General features: G+C 38.4%; 1 protein-coding gene across 7 annotated transcripts in view; it reads right to left on the bottom strand.

Annotated features, from left to right (window-relative positions):
• Positions 1 to 17,524, bottom strand: part of L3MBTL3 (L3MBTL histone methyl-lysine binding protein 3) — a 76,841-nt gene that overhangs the window by 42,438 nt on the left and 16,879 nt on the right. For 6 of the 7 annotated variants that reach the window (XM_048298324.1, XM_048298328.1, XM_048298325.1 and 3 more), the window contains exons 3-9: positions 12,554 to 12,665; positions 10,236 to 10,395; positions 9,104 to 9,242; positions 7,703 to 7,787; positions 5,449 to 5,540; positions 2,844 to 2,948; positions 1,336 to 1,471 (exon numbers count right to left, since the gene is read on the bottom strand). In XM_048298324.1, the coding sequence (XP_048154281.1) occupies positions 1,336 to 1,471; positions 2,844 to 2,948; positions 5,449 to 5,540; positions 7,703 to 7,787; positions 9,104 to 9,242; positions 10,236 to 10,395; positions 12,554 to 12,665 (829 nt within the window). Of the gene's footprint in view, positions 1 to 1,335; positions 1,472 to 2,843; positions 2,949 to 5,448; positions 5,541 to 7,702; positions 7,788 to 9,103; positions 9,243 to 10,235; positions 10,396 to 12,553; positions 12,666 to 16,632; positions 17,013 to 17,524 lie in introns of those variants that run through there. The other variant, XM_048298329.1, reaches the window with a different exon arrangement.

Below are 17,524 nucleotides of genomic sequence, written 5' to 3'. Positions count from 1 at the left end.
AGACAACTGCTTTGCTTAACCTGAGATTCTCATCCCAGGAAACGCAAGTTTAAAACCCTTCACCTTCTCTGCACAGGGCTTCCTCACTTTTTATTTCAAATAGTAGTTGACATAAATTAACCTACAAGTCCAAACAAAAATACTTTTCTTATACTCCAATTGCCTCTTGTCTTGATACACTACAGCTGTAGACCATTTGAAACCATTTTTAAAGCAATACAGTATTGAGATTTCTCATTTTCCCTTTGTAATTCTAGAGAGTATTCAAACCTAAGCCCAAACTCACAGGAGACAATAAAAACCTCCCACCTACTGTATGTGTGATGGGATCAGGTACTGGGACTAGGACAAAGTCCATGGAAAAAAAACTGGTTTTAGTAGACTGTGAAACAGTTTCTGGGCAGTGTGGGTCTTCCTGTCACCAACTGAGAAAGGGAGATCTTAAGCTCCTAATTTAACTCTCAAAAGATGGCCAAAGGTCAGTTTGATTTATTCACTGCAGATATAGAACAGTCAATGCAATTTTGACATGCATATGTACACAGGTACTTCCATTCTCTTGCTGTAGAATTTGCCTGTGTGAGAGAAAAAAAGTGGCCTCCTCTACACAAAATGAATAGTGTCCTGAAACACTATCTTTCCTAATTTCTGTGAAACCCAGTTCGATTTTGCCGCTTCACTCCCCTACGCCCACTGGAAGCCCAGCAGCAGCTACCCATTGCCTCTGCTGCTGTGGGGATGGGAGACATCCCACCACAAGGCCTATTCTGCCCAGCAGCACTAGGAGTTACCCACCCTTTCCATTTTAACTAACAAGACTAGAAATACATTTCAGAAAACATCTAGAATAATATTCTTCCTTTTTCATGTCCCTCAATTCCCCTCCTCCCCCCCGCCACGTCAGACCACCGGGTTCCAAATTTCTTAGGTTTATATTATGAAGGTCAAAAATTTGCATTTTAGCTGAAAAATGAAAGGCTACTAATGCAAACCTTTGAGTTCTTCTCTGAGGTGCTATTTTATATACATACTGTCTTGCAATAAGCATTGATTTGGGGTCTAAGTTTGCTGCTCAGTTTTTTTTTCCTAATGCCTTATGATGACTCTTATGGTCCATTTTGTTTTCTTGGTTTCTCTGGATTTCCACTGAATAAAAGTGGAAAAAATGCTTTCAAACTTGAAATTTTAGGCAAGACTTAGTGTTTAATTTGCCATTTTCAAATACTCTTGACTAAATTAACTAAAACATTTCTGCCAAAAAAAATATTACAGCATTACACAGGTAGTCTCAATCTTAGAACCATGTAAGACACACAGATTTAAACTTAACAATACCTTTAGGGGGATGAAGCTTGTGACCTGTTTTTTCACACCATCCAACAGGATGAATGTCTGAAGAATCAGCGTTCACCCAGAAATCGTAACAATCTGGGTATCCATCAAAATGGAGTCGTATTCTGTACCCACAAACCTAAAAGCAAGAATCGACAACATACAACACTATGTTTTAAGATCTTTGCCCAACACATAACCACTTCCATTCAATATCATATGTAATAACTGTATGTTTTCAGTCAGCTTTTTACTTCTGCTCAATCCAACATTGGATGAACAAATTCATTTGATAAAATGAATTAAAAGGCAAAGCTATTTGGAGAGAATTAAAAGGCAAAGCTATTCTCAGTCTGAGTGCCTCCTCTTCCGGTCAAAAGAATTTAACTAAAAGCTGGCTATTGCCAGTAGTGTTCAAAAACTTGAAAATAGTTCAACCCAGCATCAAAGTAAAATATAAGCCCTACAGAAGAGCATGAATACATCTGATACAACCGAGGACAAAGTGCAGATAATGAGGTTCTCAAGCTATCCTGATTAACTGATATACAAGGGAGCACTGAACAATAAGTATGTTCAAAAGGCTCTCCAGCGAGATACTGAAAACTGTTCAAGTAAAGATGAGAAGTCAGTGGAGGTATTCCCCAGAACTTCATTATTCCATGAAGTAATAAGTCAGCCACTGAGAGGAAAAAAAACAGGACACAATACTCTCTCTGTACGGAAGTTCTCCACATCTCCCTGAGTGCCAAATGCTATAAATTTACTGCAGTCATCAGTGAAAATCTCAACATCAACCCCATTCTATATTTAATTTGTATTCTGACATAACTTCCAGTTTCCTCATTTTAATTCACAAATGAAATCCAAAAACCCACTAAAACTACACAAAACTTAAAGTAAGGTACGTTTAAAAAAATATACAAAATATACCTGAGAAGCAGGTTCTCTATTGAAAGCAAAGAAGCTGTTTGTCAGAAAAACTATTTCATGAACCACAGCAAAAGAAAAACTGAGCTTATGTTTTATGTTAACTTGCACAGGTTGCCAGTACAGGCAATTTCTGCGGCCATCAGTCTGAAAAAGTTGTAGCACAACAGCAACATAAGAAACTTTTAGGTATTTGTATCAGTGAATGGAGCAACTGCAAATACTATCAAACTTCTATAAAACTGCTGTGTATCAGTTGTCATACTTACATTTCTTTTCTATTTATTTTTTCTTTAAAAACTACAGGATTACAGATAAACACGTCATCCAACTAGTCTAATACTGTTTTCTCTAGCTATGTATGTTAAATATATGCAAACAGTCACTGCTGCATTGACACTGGATATATTTTTCACATGTCTATCAGGCAGAAATAATATAGCATTATTAATTTAAAAACCATCTTCCTACATATAGTTTCTGTCTGCCTGTTAGATAAGAGTTCGGGTTTTCAGCTGCTGCTGTTTCATTTCAGCCTCTGCTACAACCCCACACCATGGCTGCTTGCAGCCTCTACTTACCTCAGCCACTGTGAGAACACAGTAGATTGACTGGTGCTCAGGATCCACACCCTCCAGCTTCATCCCTACCTTGAATCCATTCTTGTTGTATGGGAAAGACTGATACTGCAAGGGAAAGCAACAGTTTCAATACTTCTGAAAGTATAGCGGAGAAACACCCAATATCTTTGTAAGGAATAGAAGAATGATTAGTTATTATTCATGCTTCTGAAAGAACTAATAAATCACTTCAAATTAAGTCTCGTGTTTTCAAAAACGTAGAGAGGAAAAGAGAAATTGGTGATTGTTTGAAAAACACATTGATACTAGAATGACTTAAACTTTGAGAGTATGCAAGAAAATTAGAAAGAATTAGCAAAACAGTCAAGGGAAAGAAGATGACATGATTTGTCCTCCACTTTTTTCACTAACTGTCAATAAAACATCTTAACAATTTAATTATTTATTTTTTCAGCCTGTACAGTGACACTGACACCTTCCTGGTAGATGTCATTCCCTATAATAATCACAACAATGACTCTATTTTGCCTTCCACATTTCAGGCCATGAAAGATGAACTGAAAGGCAGAAATATTGAACACTGTATATTGATATGGCCTACTTGCTGTCCTTCACATGCTGAGTCCAGATTATGTCTTCCAGGAGAATCTCTGCATCACAGGAACATGACCTATCCTTACATCACATTACAGTGAATCCAGAAGAACATCTTTCAAAAAACAGGGAGTGAAAAAGAGGCTAAGCAGTATGGATATTTTCAACCAGAAGGCATCAGCATCCCTCTGTTAAAGAGGAAGGAAGGTAGCAGATACTAAGGTTAAATTGGAAGCGATATCAGAAAAATACGTGACCAAAACTGAAGACAGTTTTCCACAGGTTAGAAAATTCACAGTTTTTATGTCCCAAATGGTTACAGAAAAATACACAGGAAAAGCATCTTAAATGTTCCCTTTTCCTTCCGTTTCTGTCTAAAAGCTACACATGCTCCCAAATCAACTGCAGTACCTCTGCAGCCAATGGGAAGAGAAGGGTACCAAGGGAGCTACTCAGAAAGGTACCACCTACTTGGAAGGAAGCAAAACCTTGTGAGACACAGTTTAGAAATTATTCTAAGATCAGGAGGTGGCAAGGACTCTTCATCATCCTGACCATTCCTAACTATGGGTACAAAACAACACAGTGAAAAGTATTGCTTCTGAGCTGGTAAAAAAAAAGAAAAAAAGAGTAATACTCAAAATGCAAACAGAAATCAAGGATTCATAATTGGTGATGTTTGATTTGGGGCTTTTTTAACCTACCTGTTTATGTGGCTTGATTGCTCATCTGTAAAATGGAGAAATATTACCTGGCCAATTCTGAGTGTTATTAAGAATTGTCTTTCTGCTACAGGTTTTAAATACTGCACACTAAATAAAGCATTACCCAGAGGCTAAAGACTTTGATAGAAAATACTAAATTAAGATGCACTGGATGAGAAAGGTACAATGTGGAAGAAACATGGAGTAACTCCAGACTTCATCACCATGTGCAGCACCCTGCAAAAGCCTGTGCGCTGCTATAGCATTTCATGGACCTACAGACAGGCAGAGCAACGCTTTGTAAATCTACCTTCTCACTAAGACATTCCTTATCCATATTGTTTTCTTGCTAATTTTTGAACCAGTATATAGCACTGGGGGATACAACTAAAGGTAGACAGAGAACAGTTGTTCTTGCACAAATCTATGGAATCTGCACACCTCAGTCCTAGTTCTTCACTTTTCTAACTCAACAGCATCTAAAAGCATCAATTAAAGGTCAGCATCACATGCATGTACGTAAGCTGAAAAGCTAATTCCTGCACAGAAGACTTAATAGCTGAAGTATGAAACATACAGAAAGAAATTGATGCAAGAAACAGACTACAAGTAAGAACAGAATTATCAAAAAAAAAGCAACACATAGCAGGAGTACAGCAGCTGAGACATGTTCACATGTTTCACCAGGTTTTGCAAGAGAAGACAATACCACAGAAACCTTATGGATTAGCTCTCTTCCAAGCAAGAGAAGCGTGCTAATGAAAGCACTGAAATGACAATGACTACCATAGCAGGCAAAGGACAAGCAGGACATGATGATGTGACATCCAATCAGATGATGGGCAAAAGGAGAACAAGACGAATTAGTATCTGATATAGTAACAAAATATAATGACAGCAGAAGCTGAAGAAAAGACAGGTAATATAATCAAAGCAACAAGACAAAAGATGACCTTTGTACCACCTTTCTAAACATATTTAAAGAAAATGATAGGGCATGAAAAAGTGTGGCTACGTATAACATTTTCAGCTTCAGAGATTAGAAGGAATGGCTAGAACGGCAGATTTTGGAAAAGCATCTGCGTTCTGCAGTCTGATTTGACAGCATTCATCAACAACAACAGAATTCTCTGAAAAAACAGAGAAAGATAATTGCTTTCATAATTGCTGATGGACATAGCATTATTTTCATCATGCAGGTTTTCCCCCAGAAAAGCGTAAAATCTTCAAACTATTTTTGTGTATTGATTTCCCAGGAATTTAATGATCTTAGGTGGTTGACTGACTTAAATTTCAGAAGGTCATACCTCTTTAAAAAGCTTAGTAGGTACTGCAATGGCCCTTTCTTCCTCCAGATAGGATGCCCAACACCATGCTTGCCTTCCTTTAGAGGGTACAGCTATAAAGAAGCATAAAACAGTGAAATAATTCTGTAACTGTTAACGTCTCAAGAAAAAAAAACCCACAACGTTTTGAAGTTTATAATATCCTTAAATTTACATTTTATGAAATGCACTCATGGTGTTGCTCAGAACTTATTTCAGAAAAAGGAGAAGCCCTGTAGGCTCAAATGCATCAGGAACATGAAGGCTCCTGGCTTGTCCAGAAACATTTCCAGCAGTTCAAACCTGGATTAGTAACAAGATAAAGCTCCTTCAGAAGCTTACAAGAACAACTTACAAAGTCTTGCTCCAACCCGTTTTTCCTTACTGCTCCTAAGAAGCATTAAGATATACAATTTGCAGATGTATAAAAAGATGAGTTCAAATCACAAAATAACTCAGTATTTTAAGGGGTTTCTTCTTCCCCCATGTACTTCTTTTAGTGGAAAGCATTTTCAACTGGATACCACTCATAATAGGTTTTTTTAATCACAGCTGAAACACCCTATTCTTTAACAGTACTCAGAATGTTTCTCACCTACTCTATCACTTTGTAGTTTGATGGTTTGGGATAGAAAGGCAGTGATTTAACAGTATTTTCTCCAAGCCAGCAGAACTGTCACCAGTGCTTTTTTTCCTCATGATGTCATTAGCATATGACAGAAACCTCCAGTTTCAGGTTTGTTCATGCAGTATGAATACTTGCATAGTAATTGCAATATTGCTTACAGTCCATCTTAATACTGGCTACAGTCACACAGTTTTTAGGCCTTGAAAATAAGGCACTACCCGCACTAGCAATAGCCAGGAACTTCAAGAACAGATGGTCTGTGAGGCTGGCCCTGTATGTTCCTACTTTCATACACCTCTACTCTGCTCTACTGATCTCCACCTAAAATGCCTCCTCTGCACAAGCAGCTTAGCATTTCAGATCATAAGCTCCCACGGTCAGAAGGATTCATCACAGTCCACACTATGATTCTGGCTTGATCCAGACTGTGGGCTACTCACAGGAAAAATAAATCCCTTAAGGAACAGTCTGGCTTAGCATTTTTATGATTAAAATATGAACCATAACAATAGTGATGACAAACTCTCCTGAAGAAAGATGATAATGTAACCAAAAGATAATAAATTTCAGAGTGATAGTGATCACTCAACACTATTAGACCACATTCATTTTATTTGGGACTTACCCAGTTTTTATCTATTCCATTAAAGAAATTAATTGTGCTTGGTTCTGAATACAAATACCAGTTTATTCTTTTATACTGATGTTTTCCCAAATAAAAATAAAAAAACCCAACAGAAGAAATGTGTATGATCATTCTGTCAGTGGGCAGCAGTGATTTTCACAGAGCATCAGCTTTGTTCTTGTGTCTCACAAGCTTCTTATCTCTTCAGCCTTAGAAGCAGCTGTAGAAACAAATCAGGAGTGATTCTGTCCTGGGAGGGGCATCTTTCATAAATTTTATTGTTCATCTTCAACCAGTAGTTCATCTGCCTAGTGTACATCAAAGCTAATTGGAGTTCTGTGTTGATTAGTGGCCTGGCAACCTCTGCTAATGTCTCCCCATCTAGCGTAAGAAGCACTCTGGAGGGCAAGATGTAGGTCTGTGGTTGGTGTACCACTGAGGTATAATAGCAGCTGATTCTCCAAACCTGCCTAAAATTATCTATCATACAAATAGCTTGAAAGGACAGCACTCACTTAAAATATGTTTTATTATGTTGCTTGATGCAGTATATCTCCCTTTGGATTGATTATAGCAATTATTCCTAAACAGTTCCATAAATGTGTCTATTTCTAGCACATAATGAAGAGGCAAAATTGATCCCCAAGGAAACAAAAGTAAACTTTCACTGCTGCTTGATACATGTCTTTCAACATCTGGGAACTCAATGGAGCTGATTCCCTCTAATACTGGCACTATTTAGAGGGATGAAAAGAAAAAAACCCTAAAACATACATTAGTTGCATTTACACTCACTATATCCTCCCCTATGCTGCCTTAAAATTTAATTGCTATAAATGAAGCTGGCACTGGTTTTTTACAGTACTGAAAAAAATTCAATAGGGAACACAAAGTTTGTGAAACAATGCTGGCAATTCACAATAAGATATGGATATTACCTAAAGAATTGATGGTTGAGATTTTTATTTCATAATCTAACTTACTTTGTTTCAAAACTGTTATCTCCCCTTTTCTTTTTCTCCTGGCTCTCTGTGAGACTCTCAAGATCCTTCCTTCAGGTTTGTCCTCCTAAATTAGAAAGAGAAAAAAACAAAAAAAAAAAGACTACAGTAACCTCACTAGCTTAGAAGTCTAGTATGATAAAACCTGAGATACTGTAGTTTAAACTCCATTTAAATGGCTATTGACCCAGCTCTCTCCTACCTCAAACAAATGCACAGATGTCTAACAGAAGCAAAGTGAGCCATCAGTGACAAAGCACAGCAAACACAGCGAAAATGACAGGCAGAAGGATTCTCACCACTTGGCACTGAGCCAGCCAGCCTTGCCTGACCCAGGGACAGATCATGAAGCCTTCAGCAAACCTCACTGAGACACTGATCAATAACAGTACCTTTGGCATGTTCACGCTTCCAAAATAATTTAGAAGAAAACCTCTCACAGCTTTAGTCTGTTTTTTTTCAAAGGTACTATTGCTTTATTAAATATAAAATGGCACTGATCCTTATAATTTTTTTACTGTTTTTGTATTAACAGTCTTGTGAGCACCTGAACAGATGAGCAGAGTAAGTACTCACCTGGGAAGGCAGATGCATGGAGACAAAGAAGGTACCCCCAAACTTTTGCCTAAGATATTGCTATACAGACAGCTGCAAATTCCCCCCTGACAACTCAAGTGTCTTCAGCCTTTTGACAATCCAGTGGCTGCAGAACTCTACCCTTCTCCCTGAAAACTGTGCTACCTCCAGTAGTGTCACAGCTATTGGCAAGAAAACAAATATTATAGGAAAACAAACATTACAGGAAGGTACTATGGTAAGCTTTTTCTAAAATGAAGAAAAAAATCAATAAATCCAAAAGGAAAAAAACCCAAAAGGTGCCCCAAAGCAAATTACACTGCAACACAAGAGCAAACCAAATTTTTGGTTATGTTTTTCAAAGGCAAATTACACTAAGGAAATCCAAAGTATTCTCTTCTTAACTGTAGTGGAGCTTTCTTTGTAAATAAATTATTGGTCTATAGTTATTTATTCATATGCAGAATGACAAAGTAACAGGTGTTGGGAAATATGTACTCCTGTTTTTCTATGCCTACGACTTGGCAAGTCTAGATTAGCATCATTTTTTCTTTAAGTTCTTTTTATTCTGGTCTTAAAAAAGCAGGGAAGAGTGATAAAAACCAGGTTTTATCAGTTCATTGTCAATAATATTACAATTTACTGCTGAGGCATAATTAATTGGCAAACAAACCAACTACTTATTGTGGCTCTGACAGAGTGATGAAGTCTCTTCTCTTTGTGGACTGATGGAGCTACTGACATTGCAACACAAGGCAAAACTCCCACCCAAATACTTGCAGGAATGGGTTTACAATGCATACTAACAATTTCATCGGGATTCTCCTTCTTCTCCCCATTATCCCGGGACTCTTCTTTGAGAGGTAATTTTGCTTTTCTTTTCCGAATGCCTTTAGAATCATCTTCTCCATTGCATTCCGTGCTGGGATTTTCCTCCTTTGGTTCTCTATCACAAGAGTAACACAATGACACAAAGCCAGTATTATTTCACTTCTCATATTCATAAAACAAGTTAAAAAAGCAATGTGTGGGTCCCATAGTATTATACCAAACATATTCTTATAAATACTACTGAAAATTAAGTCAGTCAAACGAATTAATCTGAGAGACACACAATAGCAACTGTAAAAGGAAAACTGTCAGCTTATGCTGAACAAGTTCTACATGTTTTAAACAGTGTGTCTTTTTCCATGTACCATCAAGTCTCCTGGAGAAGCAAACTGTGAAATGTTTGGGACTGCAGGGCAGTTTAGAGTGAGGAAGGCAAAGGCAATTGTTAAGTTTGACAAATCCAATTGGAGAAAGCTGGTATGTGACTGTATAAAATGCTAAACAAGAAATCAGAACAGGAAACTGTTGAAGCAATTCTCTAAAAATGAAAGAAAATGTACAAAGTCATAAATGTTAAAAACTGCCATATCTAGCAATATACAATACAGAATGGACACACTGACAGAAACATACTTTTATGATGAGATGAAATGCACTAGCTGAAAAAAAAAGAACTGAGAAACTGCAGTATGCTCATGTTTTCACTCACTGTCATCTATAAAACAGCTCTTGCACTTAATTATAATTAACTTACCACCCCAACCATCTCATTACTGATTATCTTAATTCTAATGACTATGAAACAGGGTGGGAGTCTGACACTGATTCATGCATCCCATAGACTGTTTTACTGCTTGCTTCTGACAGCAGAACACAGCACACTCTGAGTAAAAAAGACTGCCTTCAATGTCAGTGTTAGACAAAACCAAATGTTGTTAAGGCATTTACACAAAAAACAGTGAAAGAAAATTATAAACCAATGGTGACACCGCACCTTGTCTGTTTAATACCCCCCTCTGCCCCACCATAAACATTTTATCCCACCACTTCTCTCTCGTGCTGCATTTATGCCAAATTCTTTGTTTCTATGCTTTATTATAGCACCTACTTGTTTTTTACTTGCTGGGCACATTTCTGGCTGCAAAATTTCCCTTCAGGAACAAATTCTTCTATGGTACCATAGCGGTAACAGTTTTCACAGAAAACAAGTCCATCCACTTTTGGAGTTTCCTTCAACCTTGTGGGGATCCCTGTCTTTTCTGAAAAGGCTGCACAATGACAAAAGTTAACTTCACTTAAGTAGAGGAGATACATTCCCAACCATCCTCAGCAGGCCTTGCCAAGCAAACAGAAAAACATAAGCCACACCACTCTTGTCAGAACAAGAACTAGGAGTTAGTGTTTGCATGAAGTCCAGATTGCTGACAAACAAACTGGGTTTTCAAATTGCAACAGGAGAGAGGAACTCACTGATTCTATGATTCTGTCACTGCTTGACGTGGCTACTCGTGGAAGGACTGAATTTTGCGACAGGCAGCACACTGACCACACACAGAGTTATCACTGCTCAGAATCCATGACCTCATCTCCTGCTGATATGCCTATATCTAAATTTGGGAGAAAAGGGTTGGGGGCAGTTATCTTTCATTAGGTGAAACTACTTCTGGAAGCAAATCGCTGACTACAGTCTGCAGTCTCCAGCAGCAGTTGCTCAACCAGCCTGAGGTCCACCAAAAGTGAAAAATCACTAAACTTGTAACAAAGCAATCTTTAAATACTAAGTTACTCACTGACCCTAAGCTGCAATTTCCCCACAACAGGCATATAGCCCAGGAGAGGCTATATCCAGGAGAGAATGCAGTTTTTTTCCCTCACAAGCAAGTATGAAGCACTGTCAAGTACTCCAGCCTCTAGAGCAGGTTGTTGTCTTAGTACCTTCCCCAAAAGGCAAATTTCAAGTCACAAACTATTTATGTTGCTTAGGCACTGTACTGTCTTTGAAAGCAAAGTCAAATGAATTCATAGCATGCAGGCTATCTCCCCTAAAAGAATATATAATGTATGTTATATTTACACACCAGCATCATAAGTGGTTCAAAACAACTATTTCTTCTCACAACGGAAAATTTTAGCAGTGTTTTTACTTTTGGAGAGCACTAAATTAATCAAGGACAGTGTAAGGTAGCAGCAGAATTCTTACTTGATATGTTTATATGCCCATAAACCAAGTTTAATTTAGGAGAATCACCATTTTTTTGTTTAGGTTTGCCAGACTGTAGGGGATGCAGTTTCATGCTTTACTGTCAGTAACTGATCTCTAAGCAGAGAATCTGTTCTGCTACTACAGTATCACAATTTCGCTACTCTCATCACAGATTTGAAACTTGAATTAACTATCACTGCCTTGCTACAGAACACATTAACTGTGGTCTGAAGCTTCATACCTCAGGGGGAGCCCAAACCACTTTCCCACCAGTGTTAATGCTCCACATGACAATTATGATCTAATAGCAAGGGAGCAGCAAAGGAAAGCTCTCACTGCCTTCACTTCTTGTACTTATAGGGATGATTATGAAACAAAAATTGTGAAGTCTGCTTTTTAAAGGACTTACAAAATGCATATTTTAAAAGAAAGTTGATAAAATGTAATACCAACAAGGAAAAAACTAGGAAGTTGTAAATACTTGCAAAACCAGTTGTGATATTCTCTTCCACGCTACTCCATCATTACTGGAGTCAGTGTGAAAAGATCGCAGTAATTTATGACCACATAAACCAACTTTTCTTGAACAAAACAGGTGTTTCTTACTTCAGTATTTTAAATCCAGGAAACACCTTATCTGGTAGGTAGATACTACAACTCTTAGAATTTTACCATTCCAGATAAACACTAACTGTTACTACACACAGATTTTAATGCTGCAAAAAAGCATAGTTGGCAGGAGCAAGGCATCTGTGTGGGTACACACTACACAGCAAACACTGACATTGGTGGTGGCTGCTGAGCTGACCATATGAAGGCAATTTGCAGTGCACAGTTTGTAAAGTCTGTGGGCAGTCTGGAGAACCAGCTCAACAAAAATGACCTCTAAAAAAGTCCCAATAATTTAAAGAATTTTACTATTTTGCAAATTAAATAGAGGAAATATACCAATTCTAAATTTAGAGAAGATTACTCTAAGGAAAAAATTGTGGCTGTAATTGAACTTCAGCTGTTTAACAGTGGAATTATTTCCTTTTAACTTGAAATGAATTTATTTTCATACTAATTTACATCCCAAGAAACGGGTTACTTCATCAGAGATACTCTGTCCATTAAAGCAATAAGTTGGGTTTTTTTTATTTTGGAGGGAAGCTTTAAGGAAAGCTGGTACATTAAAGAAACTACAGTCTACCACAGAAAATGTTTACTGCTTCTTAACTGACCTTCTTGAGCAGTTGGAACCATCCAGGTTGTGGTAGCAGTGGCCTTTTTAACACTTTCCATCTCAGTTTCATCTGTAATTACTTCCAGGGCCCCAAATTCATTGACTCTAAACTGTAAGACAAAACAAATGGAATGGAGCATAGTAAAAATTTACTAGAAGTCTCTTGAAGTATCTTCTACTCAATATAGTTTTTACATGGTGTCCTTGCCACATTGCCTATTTTCTATGTGTTTCTGCTTATCCCCATGGGATTCAAACCAAGCCTTTCTTGTTTCTATCAAGCCAAATGCAAATTCATTTTGATATCTATAAATATTAATTTGCAACAGATACTGATACAGATGCCTCCACATACAGATCAATATCTAACTTACACACCTAAAAAAAAATCAGTAACAGAAATTAATGGGAACATCCCTTAACCAGATGTTTTTCATTGCCAGCAAAATAACACACTCCAGGCACTGACTATTCTTTCTGAGGACAAGGGAGCTGAATGAACATCACACACCAAATGCTTCAGAGTACAGAAATTTCAGCATCCTCTGAAAACACAGTACTTCTCCACTAAAAAGTGCACATAAACAAATATCTCAAGGCAGTTTATGAGGTGTTTAATTACACGCTGAATGTGATATTACTGTCAGCCAGACACAAGGCTCAACAATGCCCCACATGCTGTGCTTACAATGGAGCACCGAGAGTTACAGGCATCCTGCTGCCAGAAGAAAAGTTTCTTCACAATGCTGTAGTGATTACAGCACTGCCACATGAAAATAGCTTCTGCTTCCCAGTCACTACGTGGTTTGCAGGCCCAGCTGGTTACACGGGTTTAGCTCAAGGCAGGGTTTTGTCCCTGATCATCTGCTCCGAGCAGGGAAGGGGTGTCTTTGCCACAGAGAACAGGTCGTTATCAGTGTGATGCTCTCACCAACAGCTTTCAACAGGGAAAATTATGTCTGAGAGGGTACTTCAGAACTCCCCAGCATCCACCAGAGAGGATATTCCTTCAAGGCCATAGCATGAAGCCTATTTCTGTTTCTCTGGTCAGGCAACTTTACATTGGGAAAATGGGAAAGGGAATAATTGCCTGGCCCTACACTGACCCTCTCTGTGCCTCCAGAGGCTGATGAACACATCATTCCCCCTTCACTTTGGACCCTGCCATGGTACAGTACTGAAAATAAGCCATTCTGGCTGCAGGCAAAGGTGACCCCCATATACACATACCACAGCAGTGTGCTTTCACTAATACAGTCCTTCCAGCCTTAACATTTGCAAAGAGCCAACAAGTCCTAAGGAATGTGAACAGATAAGAAATAATAAGCTGAGGGGAGGGAAGGAAGAAGAGGCCCTCACACAATCATATGACATCTGGAGCTAAGATTTTTACTTGTGATCAGCTGTGCTCACAACAGATATGAAAGCATGGACAAACTGCTGATAAATCCATCTGGACTGAAATACCATGAGTTCAACTTTGAAGGGCAACCAAATGCAGTAAACACCACGTGCTGATACTTCAGTTTGTGGAGAGACAGTCATGCTGTTCCACCCAAAGAAAAGCAGTAGAGTTACTATTCAGAAGAGTCTTACAGCTGACTTATGCACTCAGTCTTGTTCCTATTTTGGTTAAGCCCATTTTTGCTCTTGGTGCTTTGCTGCCTCTGCAACAGGTAGATGCTAGAGAGAAAATCCTCCCTGCTTTCAAGAGCTCCAACATTTCAAGAGCTGTCTCACAGCAGGCAAGCTGTGAACATGGGCCAAGACATCTGCAGGTTGCAGCAGCCTACCAGCCAACAGGGCGCAGGGAAGTTACTGACCATCTCTTGGAAACACTCTCCCACAGCTTCATACTGTATCAGCAGGAAATCCGTGCACCAAAGGTATTTCTGAACAGATACCTAAATACTTGGGATATTTCCGCATGATTCGATCAATGTCCAGCCCTGACACCAGAAACGTGTTCCTCCTCCACTGGGGCCTCCTGTGGAATGCAAGGACATCACCCCAGGTAATGCAGTAACCTGCCAGCCCTTCTGGCTCCAGGGGGCTGACTGATAGGCACCAAACAATGGAAGACAGATGACTGTAGGGAAGGCTGCTCACAGCTACTCTTTCCCTGGAGGCTGTTAACAGCAGCAAGAGCTGAACCCTTACGGAAAAACTCTTCAACAGTCAGGCCAACCATGCCAAGACAACTTGCCACTGCCTTATCAGGCACAACAGTCCGACTGGGCACTGCCTCACTGACTGGTGTAACTTCACTTTTCACCTGCAGCCTTGCCTTTACCAGTCTCAGAGGCTTCCAGCCCCTGTTCTGATGCAAACTTGAATTCATGTCTGCTCTCTCTCCCTATTTCCCCAGCGACACCAGCACTAATGTATATGCCGAGCTCTTCGTGGCTAACCAGAACAACGCCTCACACCTGGGGAGTCATACTCTGGTTTTAGCTGCGGAGGAAAAGACATGAACAGCTTGTGACAAAGGTTAACTGCTTGAAAACAGGATGAATAGATGTACAAAGCAGCATGTTGCACAAAGTCATCACAGAATAAAAGTTGCCAGAGCAACATGCCAACTAGTGTTTACTGTTGGAAGGATGACAAAAAAGGATCTCAATTAATGGTGGTTTATGTGCCTATGAAAAAATTCAACACATTTGTAAGTCTCTTCTACTTAGAGAGTAGGCAACAGAAAACCTGAAAGTAAAAGTTTCATCATAGTATTTCCTCCAAACCAAAATACAGTAAGAGCAGTCCTCCCAGACACTTCCCTAGGTGTCTTGACACTTTGGAATTTCACAGTTGATATAGAGGGAAAGAAACTGCCTTTGAGCTAACTTCTGAGGATGGATCCATAGCTTTCTGATAATAAAAATTTGTTTTCAAGTCACAAAACTCCCTAAATAAATACAGAAATTTGCATTGGATGAAGGGATTTCCCTTCAATCTGCCTTCATTGCATCAAACAGTAAAAATCCCCTTGACAGAAACAAAGTCAGGCCATTACCAAGTATTTTACAAATAAACTCTCAAAAAAAGACTGATTTTTGTCACTTCAATGTTTTAAAGAGAATAAATGATAAGGCTCATTGGGTATAAATTTAATCCACTTGACTTTTGTCAAATGCCTGTTGGCAAAATTTAAGTAACCTCTTAAGATAATTCTGTCCCACACTATAGAACCATTGGTCTTAAAAGACAGCAACAAAGAAGAGAAAGAAACCTCAACAGCTTTCCTGAGAAAATTCACAGCAAGATAAACAGGAATAAATATAACATCTGGATAGAAAACTTAGCTTCCAAAGTTTCATGTAAAGGCAAGCAATAAGGGCAAAAATACACATGTTCAATTAACTGCAATCCTTTTAATGCAAATATATTGTAACTGAGTCGGCAGGATGAATCCAGCTGCCAGCAGGTAAGTATACAACAAAGAACTTATTCAGCTGCCTTGTCTGCAGTTTCCACAAGGATCAAGGACCGTAGCTTCCTTTTAAACATCATTAGAGATTCCTTCCACTCAGAGCTGAGATACATTTTCATGTTCTTGGGAAATGATGCCCTGATATACTAAAACTTCAGCTTGTATGACTGTTAATTTTATCCCCAGGAACATTTTAATATTCATTCAACAGATAACGAACATAGTGAGGGAAGCCAAGGCTTAAATAAATAATAATCAAACATTATCAATACTTTCTGAACCATTTCTGTCTGTCCACATGCTAAAAATTATTCTCAATAAACATTTTCAAAAAAATTAAAATTGTATGAAAATTTACACAGGACTGGAACAAGTATCATAAGCCACTGATATGAAGCCTTTGTCTATTGCAAGCAATAGTATCACACAAAGTATTTCATAAACGCTTCAGAAGCAGCCAGATATTCTGTTACCAGTGTCTCTAGTGAAAGTCCCTTCCTGAATTTCTTTCTTGGAAAACCTCTTTTTATGTTTTAATTTCCATGTACTCATAGTCAGTTTGTACCCATTTTTCTTAAGCCACACTGCCATATGTAGTACCCTAACATTTACTCTCTTAGCATATGATAAAGCAAGCAATTATGTACCTCCTCAAACTTGATTTTATTGCACTAAGCACAAGGTTCTTCTGTTCTTACGAAAACCTTCTCCATCTTCCTGTTCAGCCTGTCCTCCTTTGCCCACCATGTGCTGTGCTGAACCACAGAAGTCCCAGGGAGCATGACAAAGCATAATACCAAAAGTGGACTGCTGCTGTCTCTCCTCCAGTGGGTTTAGAGCATTTCCATTTCTAATGGAAGTTCTTTGCCTTATCCTGCTGGCTGGAAGATGCTGTAGTTTTATGTAGGGGTAATTGAATGTTAAAAGGGCTTCCGGTTCTCTTTTCCACATTTCATAAAATTACTCTTGAGCATTTGTCTCTATGTGTGATGAAAAAATTGCAAACGATGCAAAATGTCTATCATATTGTAGATTAATTCTTATAAAATCAAACCTGTTGGGAACAAACATATAAAACCTAGTTTCAAATTAAGTCCCCAGTTTTCATGCGTCCAAGTCAGAGCAACACAGACCAGACTATCAAGGTTTGCTGTTACTTGTGCCTTCTTAATAATGTAGAAGATCTCATCAGTTCCTACAGATATCAGATCAGAATAAAAGTCGCTATCATTTTATATATGGTATAATTATTATTTGGGAGAACTGACAAATAAAAACAAAGAAAAAGGAAGAACAACTGAAGCAAAGGAAAAACAAAAAAGACCAAAACCCCCACATATGTTAATGCACAGCTTTAAAATAAATTAGAAAAATCAGCCAACACTACCATCTACTGGGCAAGATAAGGACAAAGAGTTCTTTGCAATAAAGACAATTGTTGCTGCATTCTGACAGTAACTTCAGCAACAAAACATATCTTGACACCACAGCTGTGATTGTGGACACAGAAGAAACCTGCAAAAATTTTATTATCCAAAA

This window comes from Corvus hawaiiensis, chromosome 3 (assembly GCF_020740725.1).
Source record: "Corvus hawaiiensis isolate bCorHaw1 chromosome 3, bCorHaw1.pri.cur, whole genome shotgun sequence".
Classification (NCBI taxonomy): Eukaryota; Metazoa; Chordata; class Aves; order Passeriformes; family Corvidae; genus Corvus; species Corvus hawaiiensis.
This window is presented reverse-complemented; position numbering and strand designations above follow the sequence as displayed.